This window comes from Maylandia zebra, linkage group LG11 (assembly GCF_041146795.1).
Source record: "Maylandia zebra isolate NMK-2024a linkage group LG11, Mzebra_GT3a, whole genome shotgun sequence".
Taxonomy (NCBI): Eukaryota; Metazoa; Chordata; class Actinopteri; order Cichliformes; family Cichlidae; genus Maylandia; species Maylandia zebra.
In genome coordinates, this window is record NC_135177.1 from 29,730,276 (window position 1) to 29,757,666 (window position 27,391).

At 38.8% G+C, this 27,391-nt stretch overlaps 1 protein-coding gene across 5 annotated transcripts; it reads left to right on the top strand.

The window, feature by feature from the left end:
• Nucleotides 1–121: 121 nt before the first annotated feature.
• Nucleotides 122–26,981, top strand: ndufaf6 (NADH:ubiquinone oxidoreductase complex assembly factor 6). 5 transcript variants are annotated; one of them, XM_004551083.5, is made up of 9 exons: nucleotides 122–492; nucleotides 2,249–2,348; nucleotides 2,872–2,994; nucleotides 3,225–3,281; nucleotides 3,627–3,729; nucleotides 4,660–4,793; nucleotides 14,877–14,978; nucleotides 21,019–21,075; nucleotides 26,015–26,981. In XM_004551083.5, the coding sequence occupies exons 1-9, from the start codon at nucleotides 302–304 to the stop codon at nucleotides 26,141–26,143; spliced, it is 996 nt and encodes a 331-aa protein (XP_004551140.2). In that variant the 5' UTR covers nucleotides 122–301; the 3' UTR covers nucleotides 26,144–26,981. The 5 variants fall into 5 exon arrangements, with proteins under 5 accessions (XP_004551140.2, XP_076746280.1, XP_023008373.2 ...); XM_076890165.1 differs by having other exon boundaries at nucleotides 355–492; nucleotides 2,249–2,352; XM_023152605.3 differs by having other exon boundaries at nucleotides 428–522; nucleotides 2,249–2,352.
• Nucleotides 26,982–27,391: the final 410 nt, after the last annotated feature.

Below are 27,391 nucleotides of genomic sequence, written 5' to 3' on the forward strand. Positions count from 1 at the left end.
CTATTTGTGGTAAATGTGAGTATAGGATACCGGCTCTTATTTTGGCAGCAGAGTCATGCCATATCCGGTGGTGTTACCGGAACACCGGTAACTACAATCAGTTCAATTGAATTAGGACTTTTATACCTATTTAACAAATCAGATGTATTTTTTATATTTTATATTTCAAATATTCAATGGAAATTAATTAACAACATGGGCGCTGGCTATTTTATTGATAAATAAATAAATCTGCTGGTTCAAGGTGGTCGGTGAACTATTTTGATGTAACACAAGGTCGGGGTGCACGCTAAAGGGGAACATGGCGGCTGGTGTTAGTGTGAAACATGGATTATTATGCAGCAAAGCCCGGCTGGTTTATGGTCTTCAGAGGAAAATATCACCTTATAGTGTTTGTATCCAGCGAGCAGCCGAAATACAGAGTGTGAGGGCATCAACCAGCACGACGGGAGACTCACAACACACTCAAAAGTACTGCCTGGATCTGGTTAGGTGGGTCTGACTGCTAGCAACACAAACTGGGTTAGTGGTTAATTAGCTAATCTGTGTTTATAGAAAGCAGATATAATCCGGTCACTTATAGCAAGAAACTTCGTCCTGTTATTGAAAAAATAAATAAATAAATGGAAGCAATCTAAAGTTTTTAAGTTTTGTGGGGACACATCTCTATGCAAGACTTCTTTCAAATATCGCACACCTACAGTTTACATACACCAATTATTCAAATGAATATAAATTGTATGTCATTTTAATGATTTCTTTAATGCGCCAGCAGTTTATAGTTCATTCATATTATCTCACTCTTATTGCCTGTTTATGCCCTGCCCTTATCTTCAACGCTCTGCTCTGTTGTATGTTAATTGCCCCTTGGGGATAAATAAAGTCTTTCTGATTCTGATGGCAGGGTTGGGCCTTAGTGTTTAGTGGGTTTCTTGAACATCGTTAAGCAATTTCCTTTCATATGAGGGCGACAGTTTAGGTCAGGGGTCCCCAATCCCAGTTTAAATCCATCACAGCTGATTTAAATGGATAAATTACCTTCTCAACATGTCTTGAAGTTCTCCAGAGGCCTGGTAATGAACTAATCATGTGATTCAGGTTTGTTGACCCAGGGTGATATCTAAAACCTGCAGGGACACCGGCCCTCGCGGACTGGGATTGGGGACCCCTGGTTTAGGTCTTCTTCCAGACCTTTGCCAAGTGGTGACAAATCCGAATAACTTGTACTTTCATACATTTTTTTAAGCCAATGATCTTGGAATCTGCAGTTGTTTAGAAATGGCTCCACGAGACCTCCCCAACCTGTGTAAATCTACACTTCTCCTTAGATCTGCACTGGATTCCTTGGACTTTCTGGTTCTCATTGCTGGTCAGTTCAATGAGGCCTGTAAAAACAAAGCCCTTTTAAGCTTGCAATGAGAAACTACCAGTTCTATTCTTGTTATGAACTGATATGATCATAATTTAAATCATGACATCTTCAGAAAATGAACTAAAATGGAAACAACAGCTGTAAAAAAGCCACGAGGATCACATACCTCCCCTTGTTGTATGTATATGATCATTGTTATTGTCCGTCACTAAGATTAAACAAAATCTGCAGCGCTGACTTTCTTTTCTGTGTTATAAAGCTGATCTCTAATATTCTAATTTCTAAATGGTGCTAGAAAAAAAGACATATTGTGCCCTTATTTTCTCCACCCGTTAACATTGGTTGCTTGAGCTCTTATATGAGAACTTACAGATCAAATGTTTTAGAAAAACAATCGTTTCAAAATACTATTATTTTGTAGGAATATGGGTGGGTCACTTGAATTTTTTTTCTTAAAAGAATCCCTAACAACTAAGACTTTCTAATATTTTGGGATCCCGAACTGTTCCCTGGGATCCCTATTTGCAGGTACTTTTGTTTAGTTTTTAGTAAAACTGTCAGAAACTCACTGGAGGTAACAAGCTCTTTCGGTTGTGTTTGATGTGAACTTATTTTTGTTTGAACATATTTAAGAGAATTGGTTTGTTTAATCTCCTATTTATTTATTATTATTTTTAAAGTGTTTGTTTTAAAATGTGGCTTTTGAAGTTATCTTGTCCAACTTATGCAAAATTACAGTGTTGTCAAAGGCTATACAGAAGTAGCAAGTTAATGGGACTATTTTGTTATATGGGTATGAAAATGTTTTTGGATAAAACATGAAATCTCATCTGCTTCCCGGCACCCCTATCAGCTCGTTCTCTCTCTCCTCCTCAGGTCCAGAGACTATGATGGTTTCCTGTCCTCTCTCCTCCTCCCAGAGAAGGCACGGCGCTCTTCTCTGGCTCTGAGGGCCTTCAATGTGGAGCTGGCACAGGCAGGTATTGGTACAATCAGGCTGAATGCAGAATGATTACTGATAATACTGCTGTTTTTCTACTACTTGCGTCACTGCCGCTGCTACTACTGTTATACCGCCACTATTCCTGACTTTCCTCTTAATTAAAATTAAAAAAGAAAGGAATTTAATGAAATCCTTACAGTACTTACTTACTTATTCTCAGCTGCATTTAAATAAAGCACCAAATCCACACTTAAGCTTAAATTTCAAAACTTACATTTTAACTACTGATTTTATCTACTGTTCAGATTTTATCTGTTTTGATTTTTGATTTTATATACTGTTTTGTTTGTTTGTTTTTTGTTTGCTTGCTTGTTTTAATCAATTTTAAATCATGCTTTTATTTGTTTTTGTTTCTAATGTCTCTGTAAAGCACTTTGAATCACCTTGTTGAATTGTGCAATACAAATAAACTTGCCTTGCCTTACAGTGGCTAATTTCAGGTCCTTCTCAAACTGGCTCGTCAACCAATTGTTTTGCTCATTTGTTTCTCTACAAGGTGAAGGACTCTGTTTCCCAAAAGACCATTGGTTTGATGCGAATGCAGTTTTGGAAGACGGCTATAGAAGAAATCTACAGAGATGAGCCTCCGAACCAACCAGTTAGCACTGAGCTGTGGAGGGTAAATATTAGCCAACAGAATACAGGGTATTTTAAGATGTTTTTTCTTCATGTTAGCAATATATAGGGGAAACACTGTCAGGATGTTGGATGTCTTATTTCAGTTTTAAACATGCCATGCAGTGTGTCGGATTTCTGTGTTTCTGTCCCTCGGCTTCAATTAGCTGAGGGGCACCAATCTGAATCAGTGTTGCACCTCAGCTAATTAACAGTCTGTGTGGTGTTTTTCAGGCAGTGAGGACACACAAACTGACAAAGAGATGGCTGCTGAGGATCATAACAGAGAGAGTAAGACAAAATTAAGATGATCATTAAATTCAAATTGCTGCAAGTTTAAATTGTGATATAATAAATGAAGTTGCTGATGAGTGAAACTGAACACGAATAACTGCTTAAATGTGACAATATAAACTTGTCTTTGCATGTGTATATTTTGCTTTTTTTCAATTTTCATTTATTATTTTCGCTTTGTGGGTTATCTACAAGACCTGTCAGATGGTTGCATCCTGTGCCCTTAGAGGTTAAATAATGGCTTATTTTAATGGAAATAAAAACGAAACTTGCCAGCTGCTGTTTAGCGTAATTAAAAATGGGAAAAGTGACATTTCTGTTATTAAAACTTTGTTTTACCAGGAAAAGGACTTGGATGACAGAGCCTACAGGAACCTTCAGGAGCTGGAGGCATATTCAGAGAACACACAGTCATCCTTGATTTACCTCCTGCTGGAGTGTTTAGGTAAGAAACTGTGTTGATAGCTAAAAGACAAACAGTAATTATAAATTGAGGGGTGTCCCGAGTCCCTCCTAAAGACCTTTATCTGGGCAGATCCATCCATATTTTATGGGTCATTGTTTGCTGAAACAAATCCAGTCAAAATCCAGTAGTTTCTTTTTTTCAGCTCTGCTGTGTGTTGTCACTTCAGTGTGCCCGTGTGGCTGCAGGTTTCTTTAATCACAGCCGGATTCTGCACAGCAGCATTTCACTGGATATGAGAGTGAAAGTTAACAGAGTGTGAAAAGGAAAAAATTATCTGGTCAGTGATTGTTTCTGCTCTGACAGCTGTGCCGGCCTAAGCCAGCTCGTCTAACCTTCTTAGCAAATTCACAAGTTTCATTTTAGCCAGCACAAATTCTGCTTTTTACCATTTAAGCCATTTAAAAACTTAAATATAGGTCAAAATAAATGGTCTGTTGTTCATTTTGTCTTCTTTCTGCTTTCTGTATCCTGCCAAATATTGTTTCTGGTGTTTTGTGCTGGTGGATTCATCATTCTGTAATACCAGCAGGCCCCTCCCTCTAATTGTGTCACATTGTGAGTAAATATGCCAGGAAGCTAGAAGAAGGCTGTGGCTATTACTCTGTGCCAAATACATATTTAATCAACACTGAAGTAAATTTATAGGTGTCAGATTGGATTATGATTTGGAGACATTTAAAATGGAAGGACTGTAGTTAGGATTGGGCCCCTCAAAATGAGAAAAGTCTGTTTTAGATGCTTTAATTGGTGTACTTTGGTGTTACGAAAAAAAATTAATGGTTTTGATCCACACAGCATTTTATTTCCAGAACAAAAACCTGTTTTTTGCCTCAAGTGAGGAGTGTGATTTACCTGTGAAAATGAATTATAGTAGGTGATGCCAAACTGTGTGGCTGTCTTTCTTTGCAGGTGTCAAAAATGTCCAAGCGGACCACGCAGCGAGTCACATCGGTAAAGCTCAGGGAATCATAACATGTCTGAGAGCGACTCCTTATCACAGCAGCCGACGGAAAGTCTACCTGCCCATGGACATCTGCATGTTGGTAAGTTGAACTTTTTCTTTGATTTCAGGCCCAAAGGAGCGAAAAACTTGGGTGAGGTTTGAGCTGCAGCTGTTGAGACTTTAATGAAGGTGACACGTCTGATAAACTGTGGTTTTGTTGACCCAAATCAAACCCAGGAAATCAACAAATTCAGGACTTGAGCCAGATGATTTTTTGGTATCATCATCAGCAGATTAATGTGCCTTTGTTATTTATTTCTTATTTATTGTGTTAAATTCATTTCTCAAGAGTCATACCCTAGCGTTTACTTTAATGTTGCCTTACTCAGGCAACTAAATCAAGTCCCGTGAAAATCAAAGGTTTTTTTGTGTATGCAAGCAGGATGTTTTTGAATTTTTATTAACATCACATCCAGTTTAGAAGCCAATCATGGTCCAGTTTACACGAGAGTGATGTGAAAACTTGAAGCCTGAATTGCATATAAACTTTGCAAGGCTTTTTCAGAAGGCATGGATGTAATTTAAGCATTTCTAGCCTTGTAACAGAAACCTAAGAGTACTTTCAGTGAAGGATCTTTTAAGTGCTACTTCATATTTAGCTGAGTCTGAATCTTCCTCACAAAAGTAACATAAGGCAATCCCACACATGCCAGCAAACATTTGACCGACTCATGGCACGACTCTGCCGCGTTGTCAGTGACGTTCTTGTTGGAACAGTGTTGAAATTTTTGTCCACCATAAACCGAAAACAAAACTGTGAGGCATTATTACACAACAACAATATGGCAAAACCCTCTTAGTTTGCATATTTGCAGGCACAGCAGAAAAACAAAAGACACCTCAAACAATTTGCATCCACACGCTGAGCCATCTGTCGCACACCCAGAACAATAACAGTCCGGCGATGCAGAGGGAGCCAGGATGCGCTGGGCTGTATTTGCTGTGCAGATGCGTTTGGACTATTGAATGTAGCATGCAGGTGGTGCCCTTAAAATCTTCGAAGCCTTGTGACAAAACCTACCTCATGTCATTGCCCTCTGCTGCCTTAAGAGGGCGCTGGTGGTGTGCTGTAATACCCTGCACATGTACACATGCACACTTCGGCTCATATTATCCATGCAGGGTGACTTGCACATCACTAATGAACTAACAAAATGTTATAATGTAATGTTCCCTCAATTAGCAAACAGGAGTTGAATTTCTTGGACACAGCAGGCAGGCGCGATGGAATAAATTGTCCCGATACTCGAACAATCACTCATGTTTAAAAAAGCACAAGGGGAGCAAGTTGAGGAGGGAAAAGGGGCTGGTAAGTAGACTGAAGAGTTAATGTTGTTTAAACAGTCAATCAAATCACTGCAAACATTCACAAGGGGATCTGATTATTTTTTTTGATGCAACATTCATCTTTTGAATTGCCATAAAATCTTTTCTTTCTTGTTTCTATTTACAAAGATTTGCTTGATTGAATTTCATTAAATTTCCGTTCATATATGAGTCTTAAGATTTAATCAATTACCAAAATATAATATTCAAACTTAATTGGTAACCTCTTCTTTTTTTGGTTTTGCTGGATAGGAAGGATGGAGCACAAAGACAGGACAAAAACTTTTATGTTATAGCAAATTGTATTGAAGAGCAACAGAAAATGCTTTTCCAGCACAGCTCACTGGTTAAGCTGGATTTATAGTACTGTTAGAACAACACACCACAGCCTGATGTGAACCTTTGCAGTTAAGTCACACATTGCACTTACATAGGCTTTAAAAAATCTGATTTGATTTCATGGTTGTAATATGCCACATAAACAGGGTTTATTGATTAACACAGGGATAATGTTTCTGTTCAACTAAGTCTAATGGGCTGTAATTGTATCTAATTTGTTCAAATTGCTGTTACAATAGCTGCTGTTCTTCCCCAAAGAGGGTTTTTAAGCTCTGACTGTCCATGTATAGGTTCCACTGGATCTAAGAGGTCTGCTCTCTTTTGCTGCGTTTTAGTTTAAAAATATTTCATATTTATTTGCTTGTTAAATTAATAGGTTAGATGAGGTAACAACCCTGTTTCCAGGTCCAATCACCTGGATTAGTTAGAAACCGACAGTGTATGCTGCAGCTGATGGGCTCACATTGTTCTCCAATGACTCTTTGGCAGGGTCGGCATGAAGCTTGGGATCAAAACTTTTTCACAGCAAGTAATCCAAACCACACAGCTGCATATTAATGACATCCTTTGTGTTATGGATGGGCTAATTTCACAAGCTCTGGCATTTATCTCTGCCTGCTGAGCATCCTTGTGTATATTTATGGAGGAAAATTTAACCTTCATCCTAGAGCTTCACTGTGCTAATGTACTAGTCTAAAAAACACTCTGTAGCTACCCACAAGATGGCACATTCTTATGTCAGCCAACTGCAGTAACTCTCCAAATGTCATTGGTAATTAGGTTTTAGTCTTTAACATCTCCAAAGTTATATTTGTGGTGTCACAGTCTTCACAGTCTTGTGAAAATGGGAACCAAAACTGAAATTACCCCATAATTCAGCAACTTGTAAAGCCACCACTGGTAGTATCATTTTCTGTATGACTTTATCAGCATCTCAAATCATTGTTGAGGAATGTGTTTGCGGCATTATTTCAGTTCATTGAGGTTTGCACATTTCTGTTCACAGCTCTTTTGAGGACCTGTTACAGCATTTCAGTCTGACTGTAGAGTTCTTTGGTATACAGAGCAGTTCAGTCAACGCACAATGCAGTAAACCCAAATCATCACACCTCCACCGCTGTGCTTGACAGTTGGCATGGGGCGTTTGTGCGGATGTATCACATCAGGCCTGCAGAGATGTAGCTCTTGAGTTTTTTGCAGTTTCTTTCACTGAGCAGTCAGACCTTTGAGTCAATTTGCTGGGGCGTCCTCTCCTTGGCATTGTGTTAACACACACGTGAATGCGCCTATCTGGCAAACTGCCCAAACATCTGGCTTTTACACAGGTGCTCACACTTGCTGATTATTAGTTTACCCTCTCAGGCTCAAATTAAGTTTTAGTTGCTAATACACAACCACGTCCTGCAGGGGTACTTCTGAGTAAAAAATCAGGTTGTTAGTGTTTAACTGTTGCAAATCTGCAACGCCTGCCTTGAGAGGGTTAAGTGCATGTGACTAGCAGCACCTGTAGCTTACACTCTTAACTCCCTTGGAAGCTGTGTGGGTGTACTTAAGTTTTTTTACCCGACTGCAGAGATTCCTGAAAAAAATATTTTTTTCACATGACTGCAGGCATGTCATCTGTAGCTGTCACCTAGCTAGCTAATTTGCTGTTAACCTCTGAATCACCTCAATCTCATAAAACCTTTTTTTTTTTTTCACAAACAACTGGAGTGATTAATACTCAGTACTTTATCCGATACTTTATGCACTACATGGATCATTTTATTGGTTGAAAGAATTTGGACTGTTTTTAATATTTGGGACAACAAGCCTACAGTTGGTTAAGGAGCTGTGGTTCAGATTGTCCATAAATTGTGAGGTTGGTGGTTTGATCCCCAGTCAGCATGTCACAGTACCTTTGGGCTTTGGGTTAAATCCTCCCTTAAAAATAAAAACTTGATGTGTGTCATCTTTATGTGATGGCGAAAGCACCTCGTTAGGTACAAAATGAAAATACTATGCGTGTGGGTGACTTTTACTTGAACCGTAAAAGGCTTTGAATTGCCTGAGTCTGTAACAGAACTATTTACATGCAGGATTACTAGAATGTACAGTCTGAACAGTGAGAGTTTTCTCTCATCTTTTATTCATTAACACTGACTGACGTCCTGCAGTTTATTTCATTGTGAGCTCCATTCAGTTCTGTCACAGTCTGACAGGGAGTGACGCGCATCAAAATCTGCAGGATTTAAAGGTAAACCCACTCACTTGTTGCACGAGGTCACAGTGTATTTAGTTTCATTGAAATAAATTTAATAGTATGCACAAATGTTAATTGTATTTTATACACTTGTCAACTTAAATCAGATTTAGTTGCAGGAGGCTGTTCAGGGCCCTTTGTGGAATTTCAATCACCATAACTCACTGCAGGAAACACTGTGATTGGTACAACACATAGAAAGCCTGATGTTTATAAAGGGCAGCAAAAAAGAATGGATGCAGTAATCATCTATTCTATTTTATGCTACTTATGTGGTGGATGTTTTAATTAAATGAAGTACAGATTATTCAGAGTGATTGTTTTGCACTGATTGAGTGGAAAGTAATTTAAAAGAGGATATAGGGCTGTAAAAGTTGCTAAACTGAGATGTGAAAAGTGCCGTTAATGGGATTTTTTTTTTTTACTTGCCAATATATAAAAGTGCTCTGCTTTGCCTCTAGTAGCCCATAGACTTTTGCAGAACTGCAAAGGATGTTAATTTTATGTTTGGTTCCAGGTGCCTTGCTTCAGTGCGTTGTCTGCTCCCAAACAGCACCAACAGTGTGCGACGTTAGCGCCGCATCATTTCAAGTCACAGAGTCCAAAACCAATGTGTGTCAATCTTTTTATATACAGTCTATGGTCACATGCAAACATGAACAGGATACTGAGTGCAGGCCATTTAATGACCATAGCTGTCTTTAAGAGCAGAGGTTCTGTGGATGTTATACAGGAGCCTGTTGTTGCTCCTTGATATTCCTCTATTGGAGCCTTTAGTAGCAAGAAAATAGTATTAAATGACATTCTCGTTTTTTGAAGTATAGTGAGTGTGAGTGCATCGAACAGTCCACTTAAAAATACAGCAAAAACCTGGCATATGATAAGCTTCTATCATTTTCTGAAATTGGCACAAAGGACTTTCAGAATAGCAACAGCTTTAACAGTCTGGATTGTTCCATCCTTTTGTTAAATGAGGCACATGAAATATTGATTGAAGTTATGCTGGCAGTGGAGATATCATCACCTTTGTGCTCTTATTCCATTTGGCACCATAAATAACACTTGAACTACAAGCTGCGGCACAGCTTTTGTAGGTTGTTTGCAGTCATTCTTCACTCTGCTCAGTATCTGTCTGCCTCTGTCGAAGTTCTGACATTACATTCATAAATATTATGTTGTGAGTGCAAAAATAACAAATCCAAACACAGGACCAAATTGCTTCGTCTGGATTTTGTCACCTGACTTTTCTCACTCACACAGTGTAACAGCTGGGCAGTGTGGGTACACAATTTGTGTTACTTTGTGTTTCATTGATGCTTGAATTCTGAAAATGACTGCGAAAAAGGTAGAAATTACACAACTGATAATAGGCAGACACTGCAGGTAGTCTGGTTAGAGGTAATTGGATGGTCAGGAACCCCTCATCATCTTTCCTGGAAATAATTTCTCATATTCAACGTCACTTTTATTATTGCCTTCCACTTTTTCCCCCCCTTTTTCTACTTTTTTCCATTATTTTCCCGCAATAGCTCATCCTTCGCAACTCCCCCCCCCCCCCCCCCCCCCCAGCAGACCTAGAGCTGAGAGTCTCAGTTTAGTCCCTACTATCTGCTTGTCTGAGATGTAAACATATAGGGCTGTGCGATATGACCAAAATCTCATATCCCCATATAGAATTCTATCGTCCGATAACGACATAAATCACAAAAATGTAACATTTTCTGTAAATTCTGTGAATCTCAGGCAGCTCGACTTGCGGGAAGTGTTTCCAGCTGCGCGTCATGTAGCTGGAGTCGAGTGTTTTAACCGATGCATGAAACGATACATTTTTAGACATAAGTTGTAACGGCCGCCGTTTTCTTTGTGAGTATTTATTACACGGCGTGCTGCCGGGAAAAGCCTGTTCTAACGTTTGAGTCTAAGGTTTATTTTTTAGCACCTGGCGGCTCTTTTTTTACTTCTCATCCGTAAATAATCTGCTCTTTCATGTGATTCAGTTTATTTTGAAAAGTCTCAACAGGATCTTGAGCTTTATTGTGAAAGGTTTATGTGGAACATAAGCAAGCGGACACGCAATGGTGCTACTGTCGTTGTCCGTCCGTCGTGGTTATATTAAATATAAGAGAAAGAGAGAACTTTAAGAAATGAATATAGCCACTACAGTGACCATCAAAACGATGAAAAAATATTGCCGTAAACAGTTTATTTTGCGACACCACGAAACAAACGATAGCGTAAAATGAAACTAGACGTTTTTATATCGTCATCCGATATATATCGTTATATCGAACAGTGAAGATATCAATTTGCTAAATTATGATTCCTGCTACTCAAATATTTTAAAGTAATCCAGAATATCATATATAGGGCTAACAATACTTAATAATTACTATTAATCCAACAGTCATTCATTGTATGTGGTGAATATGCTAATAAAAGCTTATGATAGCTGATTTTGTCAAATGTCTGTTTTTCTTTTTTTTGGTTTTTGGTTTTGTTTTGTTTTTTATCGGAGCAAAATGAATCTCCTCATGTGTCCAAAAAGAAACCTGTCTTGATTCAAAAAGATGCTGATTACAACAAATGACAATTTAACTAATGATACAGTATACAGTCTCCATTTTCCAAATCAAGCCAGCTTGTAAATTGTTTCATGGTTAATATAAATGTTATTGTTACGTTTTTGTACTGTGTAATTATGCAACATTATACTGGAAATCCCATCATTTATTGAAGAGGGATTTTTTTTTCTACACCACCACAACAGATTTTAAATAAAACAAAGATTTAAATAAAGAGAAGACAGATATACTCTCACTGGTCACATTATTAGGTACTGTTGAGTAGCTTGGTAACACAAATATCTGTTCAGCCATTTGCATAGTGGCAACCCATACCTGCTGGAGGAAGTGGAAGGAAGGTGATTTAAATGACTTTGAACAGGGTGTGGTTGTTGGTGTCAGATCGGCTGGTCTTAGTTTCCTACAAAGTCTCCAGGGTTTACAGAGAGGTCTGAAAAAGAGAAAATACCTAGTGAGTGGCAGTTTTAGGAGATTTTAAAATCGTTGTTTGGTGTGAGTTTCAATTCAGATGTTAAGTTCAAAATTTTTTAGTAAAACAGCATAAAAGCTTAGATCTATCCTGCCTCGCGTCCATACTTTAGGCTGATCGCTACAGTTCGTGTCCCTTAATACTAATACTAACTGATTTATCTTCTGATTGCTGCTTACAGCAGGGTAATGTGCAAGGTCAGGAACTTGTTTCTTGGACATGACAATGAATCAGACGGCCCACAGAGTCACCAGATCTCAATCAGTGTATGATGTGGTGGTCAGGAGGTTCAAATAGTGGATGTCATGTCAATGTGGACCAGAATCTCTGGGGAATGTTTCCAGCACCTTGTTGAATCTGTGCCGTGAAGAATTAAGGAACTTCTGAAGACAAAGGAGGTCCAACCTAGTTGTGATTTACAGGGAGTCCTGAAAGATTTCTATGTATTGTATGGTCAATGCCGTATTTGGTTAAAATCCTTGAAATAAACCCGACAGTCTAAACTTCAGTTAAATCTTAAATACGTTATTTTAGGTGACGTACAGATGCCATATCACAAAAGACCAACACTTTGGTCCGGTTTCAGAAAAATTACATGCTATGTGCTGAAAGTTGAAAACTTTTAATCACACAACCATGTGGTCTGAAGGCAGTTTGTTTCTTTCTGTGTCGGTCGATTTGCAAATATGAAAGAAAAAAAAATTATTTGATGACATTTGTTTTGTTTTTTTAGCTTTTCGTGGCTTTCTGGGCTTTTTTTTTTTCCCATTGTTTTGAATTATTGTGACATATTTTAATGTAATATTGTTGGTACACAGCAAAACTTTCATAGTTTTTGTTCTCTCCAAAGTCCCAGTGGCTACCAGGCTTCCAAAAGTTGCCTATCATGTTTACAGAAACAGTTATTTTGTGCATCTCCCAAAAGCTCATTTAGCACTTTCTCAAGTTTTCTTGAAGTTTAATTTATTTATTTCAATTCAAAAACCCTTGAACACCTGAGTATATATATATATATATTTTTTTTTAGGTACAAAAAGAATAGATCATTGTTACCAACCAAACATACGAGTCTTGAGATATTCACTAAATAATCGCAGAACAATATAAAGATGTTACAGACAAAGAGAATTAATCTTTGTTAATGTAATGCTGTTTGTAGGGAATAATTTTCCTAAATCCTGCTGTAAATATCACTTTTGTTCCTTTTTATATCTCAGCTATAAGGTAACCTGCAAATGGTCGTGCATGTAAGATTTTATATTCTGCTGGAGGAAAAGTGCTCATGGTGCAGAGGAATCAATGCTTTCAGTTTATGTGAAATAAATAGAACAGGCTTTGCTGCTTTAATGATCCATGTAAACTGCAGGATGTCAATAATGGACACCAGTCATTGATTTCTCTCTTCTTCTTAGTGGCCTTGACTTGCTGTCACATCATTATGTGTGGCCACATATGCAGACGCACCAGTGGGAGTTATATTAATACCACATCATCCAACAAGTTGAAAGAACTTATTAAAACGCGACATGTCTGCAGGTGTGGAAAAGCACAAAATTTAGTTCCTTGAATTAAAGTCTTGAATAAAATTTCAATCTTAGCTCATGAATGTGTTTTCCACCTTGGAATAGGCTCAACATTCCTGCTAGACTTTCAACATCAACAGGAATACTAGTAGACATTAAATGTGGGATTGTAACAGTGGATTATGTTCACTACTTTTTTGTTGAGTTTCATACACAGTCGCTAGTGTCGCTGGAAAGGTGGGAGGTATTCTGAAAATCATCAGTTAAAATGACCTGTTGTTATCTTGTCAGCTCGTTGTGCTTATCTGGAGCCAGGGTAATACATTTATGGAAAAATGGGAATTAGTCTGGGATTGAATTGGTTGTTCTGATATGCATTTCTGCATACAGTATACACTTTATTATTATTTCTACCAGTGACCTGTGTTGTTGTTGTTGTTGTTGTTGTTGTTGTTGGGTTTTTTTTCTTTTTTCTTTTCTTTTTTTTCTTAAAAGGGGTGTGGGTGGGGTGTTAAACTGCATTTTGTGTGATGTTAGTTACTGCACTAAACACCAATAACTGAAGTGTTTACCACTTTTAAATAAATTGCAAAGGATTTGATGCTTACATTATGTTAATTAAAAAAAATGTATATTGTCATTGAATTGTAAATAATTTATTTGAATTAAATACAATTGCTTTAACTTCCAGGGTAAAAATAATCGCACCCCCTCTGTGAGCAAGCGCTTGGTAAATGGTGGGAATGACGAATCCCCTTTTAGCAGGAAGAGACCTCTGTCAGGCGCAGCTGGTTCTCAACAAAAAACTATTATATCGTGCAAAAATTTTCCACAGTAATAACATGGTGCTAACACGGAAATTGCCATGGTTTTTAACAGGGTAACTACTTATTTATACGAAAATGTCATTTAATACAGTTTTCTTGCTACTTAAGGCTCCAATATAAGAATATCAAGGAGCAACAAAATGCTTCCTGTATAACATCCACAGAACCTCTGCTCTTAAAGACAGCTATGGTCATTAAATGGCCTGCACTCAGTATCCTGTCCATGTTTGCACGTGACCATAGACTATATATAAAAAGATGGTCACGCATGGGTTTTGGACTCTTTGAAACTTTGAAATGATGCGGCGCTAATGTTGCACACTGTTGGTACTGTATGGGAGCCGACTACGCACTGAGGCAAGGCACCTGGAACCAAACATAAAATTAACATCCTTTGCAGTTCTGCAGAAGTCCAGGGGCTACTAGAGGCAAAGCAGAGCATTTTTATCTATTGACAAGTTAAAAAAAAAAAAAAAAAAAAAAAAAAACCTGTAATGTAAACACTGCTGCAGTGTGTGTGTGTGTGTGTGTGTGTGTGTGTTTGTGTATTTATTTATTTATTTTTTACTATTCAAGTGTGGGGGTGATATGCCCCCATAGCACAATGTCACATTTCATTGCTAGAGCTCCAGGAGCCAACTCGGTGCTTTTAAACCTTTTTCAGCATATTAAAGAGAAGACTCGGCTCGTGTGGGAAGTGGAGCTAAAATGGAGACAGCTGAACTGCAGAGATAGTTTTTGTTGTTAAATTGAAAGAACAGCTGTGAACTCAATGCACAAACATCACCGTTTTTTGTTATTGTGTGTCTCTCCAGCACGGAGCTTCTCAGGAGGATTTCATCCGCGGCAGCCGGGAGCAGAACATTCGGGATGTTGTGTATGACATCGCCAGTCAGGCTCACGTGCACCTGCAACATGTATGTACTTCACCTACACAATAAGGTCTACATTGCATGCACATGCACATGGCATATTCCTGTATAGATGTTTCACATGGCAAAAACAAGTTCTTTTTAGTGCTACTTTTATATATGATTCGCTAGTTTATGAAACTTGGCTTCTGGGATTTACATATGCATCGACATGTACTCAGTTGGTTCAGGCTTTTGTCCAAAGTAAGGGACAACAGATCAAAGAAAAGCTTTGAGAATAATTAACTCAACACTCAGCACCATATCCCATTTGAAACAAGTGCAACAAGCCTGCAAGTGTATGAAACAACATAAAGTGCATAGCAAATGACCTTTTTTCATTTTCTCCTGAGAGGTAAGGTAGGAGAGCAAGAGAGCACATTAGATGAGTAAGCACCCTTGTGTGGTTTTTGAAGTTTGAGTGGGAGTTTGAGGGCTAGTTGTTGCTCATTTGAGAATATGGTACCATAGGGGAAGCCTGAACAACAGAATTTGAATATTTCTCATCATCCAGCCACTCTGTGACTGCCTTGCTTTTGCTTAAAGCTCATTGGCACTTATTGTTAATTTCAGGAACTGTTCACGAAAATAAACAAAAACAGGAGGCCTAATTTCCTCCTGTTTTTTCCTCCTCTTTAGATACATAGGCCTAAAAAGAGGTCAGTGACCCCCTGGTGACTAGAAAAATGTGTATTTCCTGACGGGTCGGTTGGTAGTTGCTGCAGGTGAAATCAGTCACAAAGAGGGCTTTAAACCAAAAACAACCTCGTGAATGCTTTGATTGCTAGTAGGTTGCTGATAGTTTGCATGAAAGACACCAACTTGTCTGCAAACATTTTCCAACTATGGAGAAAGCAGTAGTGAAACCCGAGTAAGTTCGAAGCAGTCGGGAAATGGAGAATATCTCCTTTCAAAATAAAAGTTGCGCTTTTTAATACATAACTATTGCAGTAGTAAAGGCAACACAGTTTCAGTACCAGTTAGCAAGTAGTTGGCAGTTGTTTGCATGCAAGATGCTAAGGGAAGATGCTAAGTGTATATTTTATATACATTCATGTATATAAAATTACACTTTTTTCCCTAGCAACCCATTGAATGTCCGTGGGTCTGTAACCGTGTGGGACTGGGGCTTAAAACAGCTGACCACAGTAGCTTTTAGAAATATTCTAATATTCCGCAGTTACAAAGTGTATTTTAAGTTGCATAATAAAAACATTTGGATCTTTCACAAACAAATTCCACACAACATATGCACGGTTATGTCGGCCCTTTGAACTCCAAACTGTGTTTAACTTCAAACAAAAACAACATAAAATTTGTTGGTCTTTACCTCTGCCATTGTGTTGCTCTTCCTCTAATTTGTCAGTGTTGTCCAGTATGTTGCCCTAATGAGTACTGAATATTTTCAGGTGACAAATCGACATCGAAGTACAGTTCAATTGAGTTACAGTTAAAAAGAGAGATGGATATTTTTTTCATATGTTCAGTCAGCACTGCACATGAATATGTTTGCTGGATTGCATTCTTATAAACTACATGTTTGTGTTCACCCAGTTCAAATGTAAGCTTACTTTGGATAATAGTGGTGCTCAGGGGAAATAATCAGGCTTTGTAAACCTGTTAGTAGGAGACACTCGTCTTTCAGTGCGGTATTTCTACAGTATAGAACATAACCAGGCTGATCTGTTAACACACTCAGGATTTCCACAAAGGCCTTGAACTCAGCAGCAGCATCACATCGAGGCTGGCCAAGCTCACAACATATTTTTGCATAATGCCTCTGCAGCACCTGTTGATTGAAATTATGACTCGTTTCAGAGACGAGATGAAGTAAAATTCTCCTCCGCATTACTGTGTTTTATAACACTCATGAACACCTCTTAATCCACTCAAAACAGCATGAACAAAAAGCTGTGCTATAATGTAAATGAACACCAGTGACACATAATGCTTTGACATGCTGTGATGTGCGTCTTGCACATTGAAAATGCCCTGGAAATGTCTTCAGTTTGAGTATTGTCTAACTAATGTAGCTCTAATTAGTTGGGAGATTTATTAACCTCCACTTACATGCCTCATTGATTTTTGTACTTTAGGAGGCTTTTTCATTAAGTGGCTTCCCAAACATTCATCAGCAGTTACTTGTTTTAATTTGAGCCTTTTTTATACCAGTTAGGAGTGTCGCCAACAGTTAAAGGACGTGTGATATTAAAGTGTAAACAATAAAATGTAAATGATTTCTCTGCCATGAATAGATGTAATGTTATTTTTTTTCCTATTGTGGCTATAGCCATTAACCAAAGAGCCAGTTTACACAAATTATGCAAGTAATGACCTCTTTGTGTGTGTGGTATGTTTACATATGTTTGTGGGGATCAAATGCCCCCATTTTGAAGGCATTTTTAAGAGTCAAAATGTGGTTTTAGTGTCAGGACTACAATAAGTTAGGGTTACGCGTTCATTTTTGATTGTAAGTGGCTAGGGAAAGCATTATGTCAATAAGATACCCCCACAAAAGTGTGTGTGTGTGTGTGTGTGTGTGTGTTTGTTTGTTTGTTTTTTTGGGGGTTTTTTTGTGTTTTTTTTTATAATTAAAATAAATGCATATTTAAAATGATTAAAACTGGAAATTTTAATTCAGACAAAATGTTACATTTAATTATCATAAAGTCAGTTTTTCTAAATGACTTCTAATGGGTTTTTTTTGTTTGTTTTTTTTAATTCACAGTGTGCTTAAAGTCACATTTGTCTTTTCTACAGACTCCTTTCTAGGTTTAAAAGAAGTGGTACTCTTCCTACACTGTTGGTCATTGAAACAAGATTAATCCGTCCTTGATGTGTTTCTTTTCAAGACTGACTTCTCAATGGGTCTTAGTTCTTATTTGCAGTACTTGTGTAGCAACACCAGTGATAGGAACACTTACTGTGAGCCAGATGAACAACTACATTGTTTTTTGGTTTTAAAATCTCTTTAATGACACTTTAAATTAAATATAAGACCAAACTTGAATCAAAAATTAATTCATTAAAAGGATAAAAAACAAACTATTCTCTTTACAAGTCAATATTTTTATATAATCTCAAAATTAACATTTAGGAATAATTTAAAAAATGGTTGGGTTTAAACATGCTGTGCATTTGTTATGGTGTTCTGTATTTTCATATTACTATTTCTTTGAGTTACAAGTAAGTTGGCTAGTAAGGTCTCACACTTCATCACCGTATTCTAAGCCTTGCTGGATCTAAGTGTCAGGTGCTTTCCTGTATTAAGATGTTTTTAAGCTTGACCTGCAGCTTGACCTGCAGCGCACACTGTGTCTGAGGAGGATGTGTGGAAGTGCTTCAGGAAGGTGAACGCACGCAAAGCTACTGGTCCGGACGGGATTCCCGGCCGCGTCCTCAAGTCATGCGCGGCTCAGCTGGCTGGAGTGTTCACGCACATCTTCAACCTTTCCCTCTCTCTGTCTGTAGTCCCAGCCTGCTTCAAAATGGCCACCATCCTCCCTGTACCCAAATCCTCCACCATCTCCTCATTGAACGACTGGCGACCTGTAGCCCTGACCCCCATCGTAAGCAAATGCTTCGAGAAGCTGGTCAGGGACTTCATCTGCTCTGCACTACCCGACTCACTGGACCCTCTACAGTTTGCATACCGCCACAACAGGTCCACTGATGATGCCATAGCCCTGACACTACACACTGCCCTGTCACACCTGGAGAAGAGAGACACGTATGTGAGAATGCTGTTTGTAGATTACAGCTCAGCATTCAATACCATCGTTCCCTCGAAGCTGGACAGGAAACTGCAGGATCTAGGACTGAGCAGCTCCCTCTGCAGCTGGATCCTTAGCTTCCTGTCTGACAGACGCCAGGTGGTCAGACTGGGCAGCATCACCTCATCCCCCATCACACTGAACACTGGTGCTCCACAGGGGTGTGTACTGAGCCCTCTCCTGTACTCACTCTACACCTACGACTGCACAGCCACTAACAGCTCCAACATCATTGTGAAGTTTGCGGACGACACTACAGCGGTGGGTCTTATCACCAACGGTGATGAGACGGCTTACAGGGAGGAGGTCAGCGCCCTGACCCACTGGTGTCAAGACAACCATCTCACCCTCAACGTCGCAAAGACAAAGGAGTTGATAGTGGACTTCCGGAGGTGCAGAGAAGTACACACCCCCATCACCATCAACGGCGCTGCTGTGGAGAGAGTGAGCAGCTTCCGGTTCCTTGGAGTACATCTGGCTGACGATCTTACGTGGTCAGTACACACAAACAAAACAGTGAAGAAGGCGCAGCAGCGCCTCTTCTTTCTCAGGAGACTGAAAAGATTCGGCATGAGCCCCCGCATCCTCAGGACCTTCTATCACTGTGCCATTGAGAGCATCCTCACTGGATGCATCACCACCTGGTATGGCAACAGCACCGCCTACAACTGCAAAGCTCTCCAGCGAGTAGTGCGGTGCTCTGAACGGATAATTGGAGGTGAGCTTCCCTCCCTCCAAGACATCTACAGGAAGCGCTGCCTGAGGAAAGCGGGGAGGATCATCAAGGACTCCAGTCACCCCAGCCATAAACTGTTCAGACTACTTCCATCAGGAAGGAGGTTCTGCAGCATCCGGTCCCGTACCAGCAGACTGAGAGACAGCTTCTTCCACCAGGCCATCAGACTGCTGAACACGTCATAGACACCTCAGCTTCACTACTGGAACTTCAACATTATGCACTCCACACTGTATATAAATGCCACTTGTTTTGCACATATTCAACTCTGTATATTTTATATATTTTATTATTATTATTATTATTATTATTATTATTATTATTATTTTTTTTTTTTTTTTTTTTTTTTTTTTTTTACTATTTAATTTGTAAAAATGTGTATACACACACACACACACACACACACGTAGGAAAATATTTAGTATACACATCCAGAAATGCATACACTATTATATATTGTACATATATTTATTAGTTTCAGGTTGGCCATTCTTGTATTTTGCTCGTTTGTGTTGTTGTGTTTGCACATCTCTGTTGCTTGTGGGGCTCGCACACAAGAATTTCACTCGCATGTGCTGTGCCAGTGTGCCTGCACATGTGATGTGACAATAAAAGTGATTTAATTTGATTTAAGTTAGCCAGTGTTTCTTATCTGCTTATTGTTACTGTTAAGAATCAACTGCATGAAAATTGGGTGGCCCAAGATGGAGCAATAAGTCTAACCAAACTACTTACAAATTGATTTGAAATTCAGGGAGATTTGATTAAGTGTGGAAAAAGTATTCAGCCTCCCTAAACGCCCAGTAGGAGTCATGCTGCTCTGCAAGAACATTGATGACACGTCAAAGTATAAGATGGAACTAGTCGCCATCGCTTTTGACTTCCACTTGTCCCGATCAAATTTTTAAAAGATACACTGCATACCATCGATATGGTGTCTGAGCTGACAAGCCACTCTCCCAAGAAACCATGAAAAACAAATTACCACCAAAATAATGCATACATGTTTCATCTTTGCTCATTGTAAGAGTCTCTACTGTCATTCTTGGTTACTGTGTAGTATACCACAAACTTCATTCATCTAAATCGAATATGTCGGATTTATTTTTGAAAATTAAAGAGAAGCCAATAACCAGGGCGAAAATCGCAGAAGTCTAGCTCCTAAAAAAGTGATTTGATTGACGTCTCAGTGCAGCAAGTGTAGTTTATGAGCTGCCAGTGTGTCAATATGTTCACTTGCTCCTTTGTATAACAAGAGAAGCACAAAAATGTGTAAGTTGTGTCCATGAGAGAACAAAAAAAGACCTGAGTTCTTCACTGTAACCAGTCCGTCCCACAGCTTCAGGTATGTGCTGTGTGACGGCAGACAAACATGAGATGTAACCGTTTCCTGTTGTTTCTGTGTGGGTGAACGGTCTTTAGAAAAGCAACCCTAAAAGGCCGGTGTGGGCGCGTTTTAAAATATTTGGTGTGGGCGAGTGTAGATTTTTTTTTTTTCTTTCCATTTAATTTCTGTTTATTGTGCTCTCTCCTTCAGGCACAATCCTTTAGCCACAATGTTCCAGCAGCTGCCACTCCAGCCTTCCTCCCCACTGTAAGTCAAATAATGTGGTCATGGTTTTATTCTTTGACAATTTGATGCTGACATTCCTCTGTATGCCTTCTGAACTGCTTCGTATAAAATCGCTCTATATTTATTTTGGAGAAAAATTCATCTGAATGTCAAATATGCCAAAAAAAATGTCTTAAAGTGACTCAGAGCTTTAATTAACCTCCCATGAAAAGCTTTTAAGAACTGAGCCCATCAATTTATTCTAGTGGATTCCTCTTTTTGTTCAGACTACCAGAAAAACAGACTTCCACTGAGGCCAAGGCAAAGCGATTTTTCAGGCTTCTGTTGCACCCAAATATAGTATCCTCATCACTTCTTATCAAGAGTTAAATTGACTTTTCAAACATTCCTTTAGGCTTGAAAATTACGGCTCTATATCTGTAAGATTTATTTGGGGGGGTTAAAATAAGATAATGAAATTGGAAATCCACATCACCTCTCTTGGATATTAATGAGGTGTCCAGTATCCAGAATATTAACAGCAGTGTTCAGTGCAGTTCAGTCAGTGCACCTCCAACACCTCCAGCACCATGACCTCAATTATGGACATAAAGTTGTATTTAGTTGAGCTTCTGCATTGGATTACGTTATATTTCCCAGTTGATTTCCCACTTTTCTGTCTTTAGGACAGATTACATATGGAGGTTTAAAAATGTTTAGAAGTCTTGCTTATTAACTAAAAATGAATGCAAGTCATTGTTTGTAAGAAGCAATCGCAGTTTAAGCCTTTTGACAAACGAGGATCCGCAGAGAGGCGATAGATCACAGAACTGATTATTCTGTGCAGCCATGATGTAAGTTGCGAGAATTTATTTATTTATTTTTAAAAAAGCACGATGGCGTTCTGCTTAAAGACGAAAACATTTAAAATTAGGGCACAAAGATATGTCTCTCTTTAGTTTTCCAGCTGTTACATGCGATATCTCTGGAAGCGCAACTTTTAATTTGGGAAAAGCCTAAACTTTTTAAAATTTGCATATTTTTAAGATCTGTTAACTTTTATGTAACGCTACATTAGAAATCGTGGCGATTAAGAAAACATATTATTCAGTGGGAGAAGAAACCACATAAACAGTAAACCCACTGTGCCAATGAGCTGCCGTGCCCAAAGATGAGTTTGAGAAAACTTGATTTTAACTGTGACTGCACAGTTAAACCAGATCTGCAGGTACAACATTATGACTACTGACAGGTGAAGTGAATGACACTGATCATCTCTTTCAAGTGAACTTTTTGTCCTGAAAATTGATGTGTTAGAAGCAGGAATATATGGGTAAGTGTAAGGATTTGTCAGGGTGCCCATGCTGACCCCCCATCCTTCACTGAAAGCACCAACCCTTTCATAGAAACTGTATTCCCTGATGGCTTTGGCCTCTGTCAGCAGGATAATGCATCCAGCACAACTATGAGTTTCAGGTGTTAGGACTTGGTCTCCTAGATCCCCAAATCTCAATCCAATCGAGCATCTCTGGGATATAATGGACAAACAAATGCTAGATACCACAGCACACCTTCAGGGGTGAAGAGGAGTCCATGCCTCACTGGGTCAGGGCTATTTTTTTTGCAGTAGAAGGGGAACTAACATAGTATTAAGCAGGTGGTTCTAATGTTATGCCTGATCATTGTATACCATATACAAGAAAGAGTGAAAACAACCCTTCAGATTGGCTGTCATTTGGGGAAAACAACAAATGGGGGTTACATCTGGCCACTGGGCCTGGTAGTGAGCAATCATTGCTTATGGCCAAAAAACTCAGTTTAGGTCATTTTAGCTGAATGTTCTTTCTCAAGATGCCTCAGGATGTTACTCATCATTTGCAGTTTGAGCGAGGAGGAAAATTGATGGCACACAATGTTAAAAACAAAAACATGAGCATGCTCATCGTTGCACTGCTGACCTTATTTGTTGCCTCTGGACTTGGGCACTGGACTCTTCATCAAAACACTATTTGGACAGTGACTTGTAGCTACACAGGCAGCTCTTATCTCCAGCAGTGATCTTCAGCATGAAAGCTGGGTCAGTTTGACACAGAAGTTGATAGATAAAATTTGAGGTCAATGTTTGAATCACAGATTCAGCATGATTCAATTATTCCAATGATTCAAGTCCCGCAAGGTTTTAATCACAGATGGTAGTTTAGAAATTCACTTTTAGAACAGACAAGTATGCAACAAAGTGTTTTCCTCATGACGCAGATAGACGTTGTAGTCAAAGTTGAGTGTCCACAAGAAAGACTGTGATTAAGCTGCCTGCTTTTTTTTTTGTTTTTTTTTTAAGTGTTATGTGTTTATGTGTTGAGTCCTTTGCTGTGTGTGTTTTCAAAGAGGTGAAGAAGGGTTTTGATCCTTGTTATTTGTAGTCTATCTCCAAAAAAATGAATAGCTTGAAAAAGTTCATTTTAATTTAAAAAGTAAACTGTCAAATTCTATATTTATGACATGTAAAGTGAAAACTTCAAGCCTTTTTGTTAGAACTATTTAAACAGTGCGAATACACACAATCACAGGGATGACACTGACCTGACAGTTGTCCAGATGACAATCATCAGCATCTTTCACAACGAGGGTAAGTCACAGAAAGTTCTGGAAAGGCTGGCTTCTCAAGTGCTGTATGAAAGCAAGGTAATGGAAAATCGACTGGAAAGTAAAACTTTGTCAGAAACACAGGGAAGGGTGCACAAGCAACATGGATCACTTCATCCTTGAGAGGATTGTCAAGAAAAGTCAATACCAGCTTTACAAGAAATGGACTGAGGCTGGTGTCGGTGCATCAAGGGCCACCATGCTTCAGGAAAGAAGCCACAACTGTCACATTCCTATTATCGGCGCACTCCTGAATGAGAGAAGACAGACGTGTCATACCTGGGCTAAGGAGAAGAACTACTGGACTCGTGCTCAATGGTCCAAAGTAGCCATCTACCAGGAGATTCTAGACCACTTCATGCTTTCATCTGCTGAAAAGCTTTATGAGGATGCAAAGTCCTTTTCCAGCAGAAAAGTCCAAAATACTACCAAAGGGTTTGCTAAGCATGCGATTACTGTGCTTCAGTGTTCCAGCCAACTCTCCTGACATCAATCCAATAGAACATTTAAGAAAGATGAGAAACAGCTGAAACTGATATCGTCAAGTCAAGCTGGGCTTCAGTAACAGATCAATAATAACTTAAGTTGAACACCTCCATGACTCATCACTGCAGTAATTTGTGATAAAGGAGCCTCAACCAATTTTTTTTAAAAGCTTGAGGTGTTTCACTTTTTGTGTTGTGGATATAGAAGATGTAAAAGTTTACCTTTTTGACATAAATTATTTTTTAAAAAAAAATTTTTCACAGTCGAGTTAGTTGAGATGCACTAGTACTCTAGCGTACTGAATTTAAAGTAATACGTGTTTGGTACCATGAGAATGAAGCACAATATGATTAATCAAAGCAATCTACTTTATTGTCCTCCAAATATGTTAGACTGTTGCCTACAAAAAACTAACAACTTATGGAATCAACACCTGTTTTTAATTATTGATGTCATTATGTTGCTGCTACCTGTGTAAAATCTGGACAATACATCATCAAATATCTGCCAACTCAGGATGTATCTTGTGTTTTCAGAGTAGATGTATTCAGATGAAAATGTAAAGAACTTGCACTAAGTGCTGTGTAAGAAAACTGCAGCTCATCTCTTTGGAGATGAAATGGCATCATTATATGACTAAAGCTGAATTTAAAAAAAAAAAAGAAAAATGTTTCTAAAATTTTATTAACAGCATTACTAAAGTGTGAGTACCTGGAAATTTTTACTCTACAACACTGAAGTGATGTAATTCACCGAAGGGTTAGTCAATACTTCCCAGTAGCTAAAAATGCAGCACTGCTTTTATCTCACAATTGGTTCCTAAAAGGAATACACTGTTTTAAGCTGACTGTTTATACCTGCATGCAGAAGCTGTTTTCTGAATCTAAAACAATGATTTCAGATGATAATGATGCTGATGTACTGACCTGCATCTACTACAGCACAAAGCTGAAAAGCTCTCCAACTCTGCAGTTTGCAGCAAAAATCACTCTGCACTCCTGAGTGTAGATTATGATGTTCACGCTGCGGTGGACTTGTATTATTTGTCCATATGCATGTGCTTGATACTTTTCCAGCTCAGTGTTCTTGCCCGCACAAGAAAGCCGGCACAGACACTCACGTTTCTCACCGCGCCGACGATTTGATTTAAATGAACGGCAGGCTCGGATGAGTCATGTGAAACAGCAGGGTAAAAACAGAGTAGTCCTAGTGAAGCCTGAGGGACATGAAACGCACAACCGCCGCTTAGGTTCTTTTATATTAACACATGAGTAGTTTATTTAAACCTTACAGTTGAGAGGGTACCTTTTTAGCGCTGAGGACAAATACCATAGCAATATGAATGCAAAGTTCTTTATGACATTGATCACTCAGATTTCTAAGAGAGCTAAAATGCTCTTATCTGATGTAGTCATGCAGATGGTTTTCAAATCATTTGGTGACATTTTGTTTGTTTTCCTACTTTAGTCAAGCTGCAATTTTGTCCTCTATACCCAAATATAAAACCATAGAAGTAGCATTTTTAAGACTCAGTAGTGTACATCTGTGGCCATAGTCAATTTTTGGCTAGTTTCAGGTTTCTGACTCACCTCCATTTTGCTCAGTGACTCACAGGATATGGAGGGGCAAAAAAAAGACATGGCCAGTGGTGTATGTGTTTACTTATTTCTACTGCAATTGCAGTTAAAAACTTGTTCAAGTACCCTAACCAACAACTAAACCATGTTATGAAGGTCTGAGTCATATCCATATGAACAATACCTGTAGGAGGATGAGTCGGTGTTTACACGGGAGCTTGTTAGGTCAAACCTGTTGAAGCCGAAACCAAACTCTCCTGTGATGTGTGCTTCAGGTGGTGTTGGAGGACTATCTTCACAGAGTGAGGAGGGTGGATTTTGATGTTTTCCACAAGAGTCTACAGAACAGAAATCCCCTTCTCCCAATCCAGCTGTACATCCGCTCCTGGAAGAAGACTTATTGACTTCATTTCTCTTCTTCCTTCAGCCTTTTTAAGGACTGCTGCAGGAAATGAAGTGCAGGGGATTTATCTCACCACTACCACCAAAAAACCACAAACCATACCAGACCAAGTCTGTGGTTCCCACAACAGCTTATATCTTTGAAATATTTGTTTAATCCACAAGTTCACTGGAGGTGTCCTGCCATCCTGATCAGAAAATGCTTGTGTAATGTTTTATTCACAATGTATGAAAACTTTGATCAGATGTCTTCTCGTGGCTTACAGAAAAATCTAATTGCAAATTGGGTCAGTTGTTGTTGTTGTTGTTGTTTTTTCACTCGTCGTTTCTGTAATAAACACAAACTTACAAGTTGAGACCTGTGGGATGTTAGAAGTCACCTTTGCCGAGCTGGACTTGTCTATTTTTAGTAACACATAAAATTTTTACATCTATGTAGCTTTTTAGTGTTATGTCAAGTTGTCTATTTGATGAATACGACGCTGCTACTGTGCTGTTGTTGTGGACATGTTCACTGAAACATGAAACGCTGAGGTATGACTTCAAGCTTTAGCTTCTGAGATCTGAGAAAATAGTGGGTGATAAAACCGGAGCAGTCAGGTGGGTTGGAAACAAACCTCTAGGTGAATATTTAATAAAAACACTTTGAGAGTACCTGCAGACAGTTTTTTTTCAAACATTAGTGACCAACATCATGCCTCCCCAGGAACACAATACATGTAGCAGACATGTTAATTCTGTTGTGAGCTGTGCTACCGATATGGTTTCTACTGTATGTGGAATTGACAGGAGCCTGAGGGACAGACCTCGGGACGGTTACATTAAAAAAATAAATAAAAAGAAACTATGGAATTTTTTTTTTTTTTTTGTCCTTGTTTCCCTATGATTCTCTTGTCTCTTCTGCTCTTACAAATGCCGAGTGCTTTCTCATAGGAGCTGGGGTCTTCAACTTGCAATATAAAGCTTGGGGTAACTGATGAATTGAAGCTAAGTAATGCCTGCTTGACTACATTAACACGTGGATGTTTCTCAGTAAAAGTCTGCCAGACCAGGGTTGGACAATTAATGTTCTCAAGAGCTTACATAGGAAACTGGGACTGTTATGGAGGGCCACACCAATAGGCTTATGAAGAGAGAAAAATAATATGAGCAAAATTGAGTTAAGCTTGTTGATGTGGCCCTCCAGAACAGTCCTAGTTTATTCTTTGACAGTACAGCTGTGGACTCATCACATGAATGTCATGGTAATT

Excerpts from the sequence above, each read along its gene's own strand:
- ndufaf6 (XM_004551083.5), top strand. The coding sequence starts at position 302 with ATGGCGGCTGGTGTTAGTGTGAAACATGGATTATTATGCAGCAAAGCC. Across the intron at positions 2,349-2,871 it reads TCAATGTGGAGCTGGCACAG|GTGAAGGACTCTGTTTCCCA; the intron begins GCAGGTATTGGT and ends TTTCTCTACAAG. Across the intron at positions 4,794-14,876 it reads CCATGGACATCTGCATGTTG|CACGGAGCTTCTCAGGAGGA; the intron begins GTAAGTTGAACT and ends GTGTCTCTCCAG.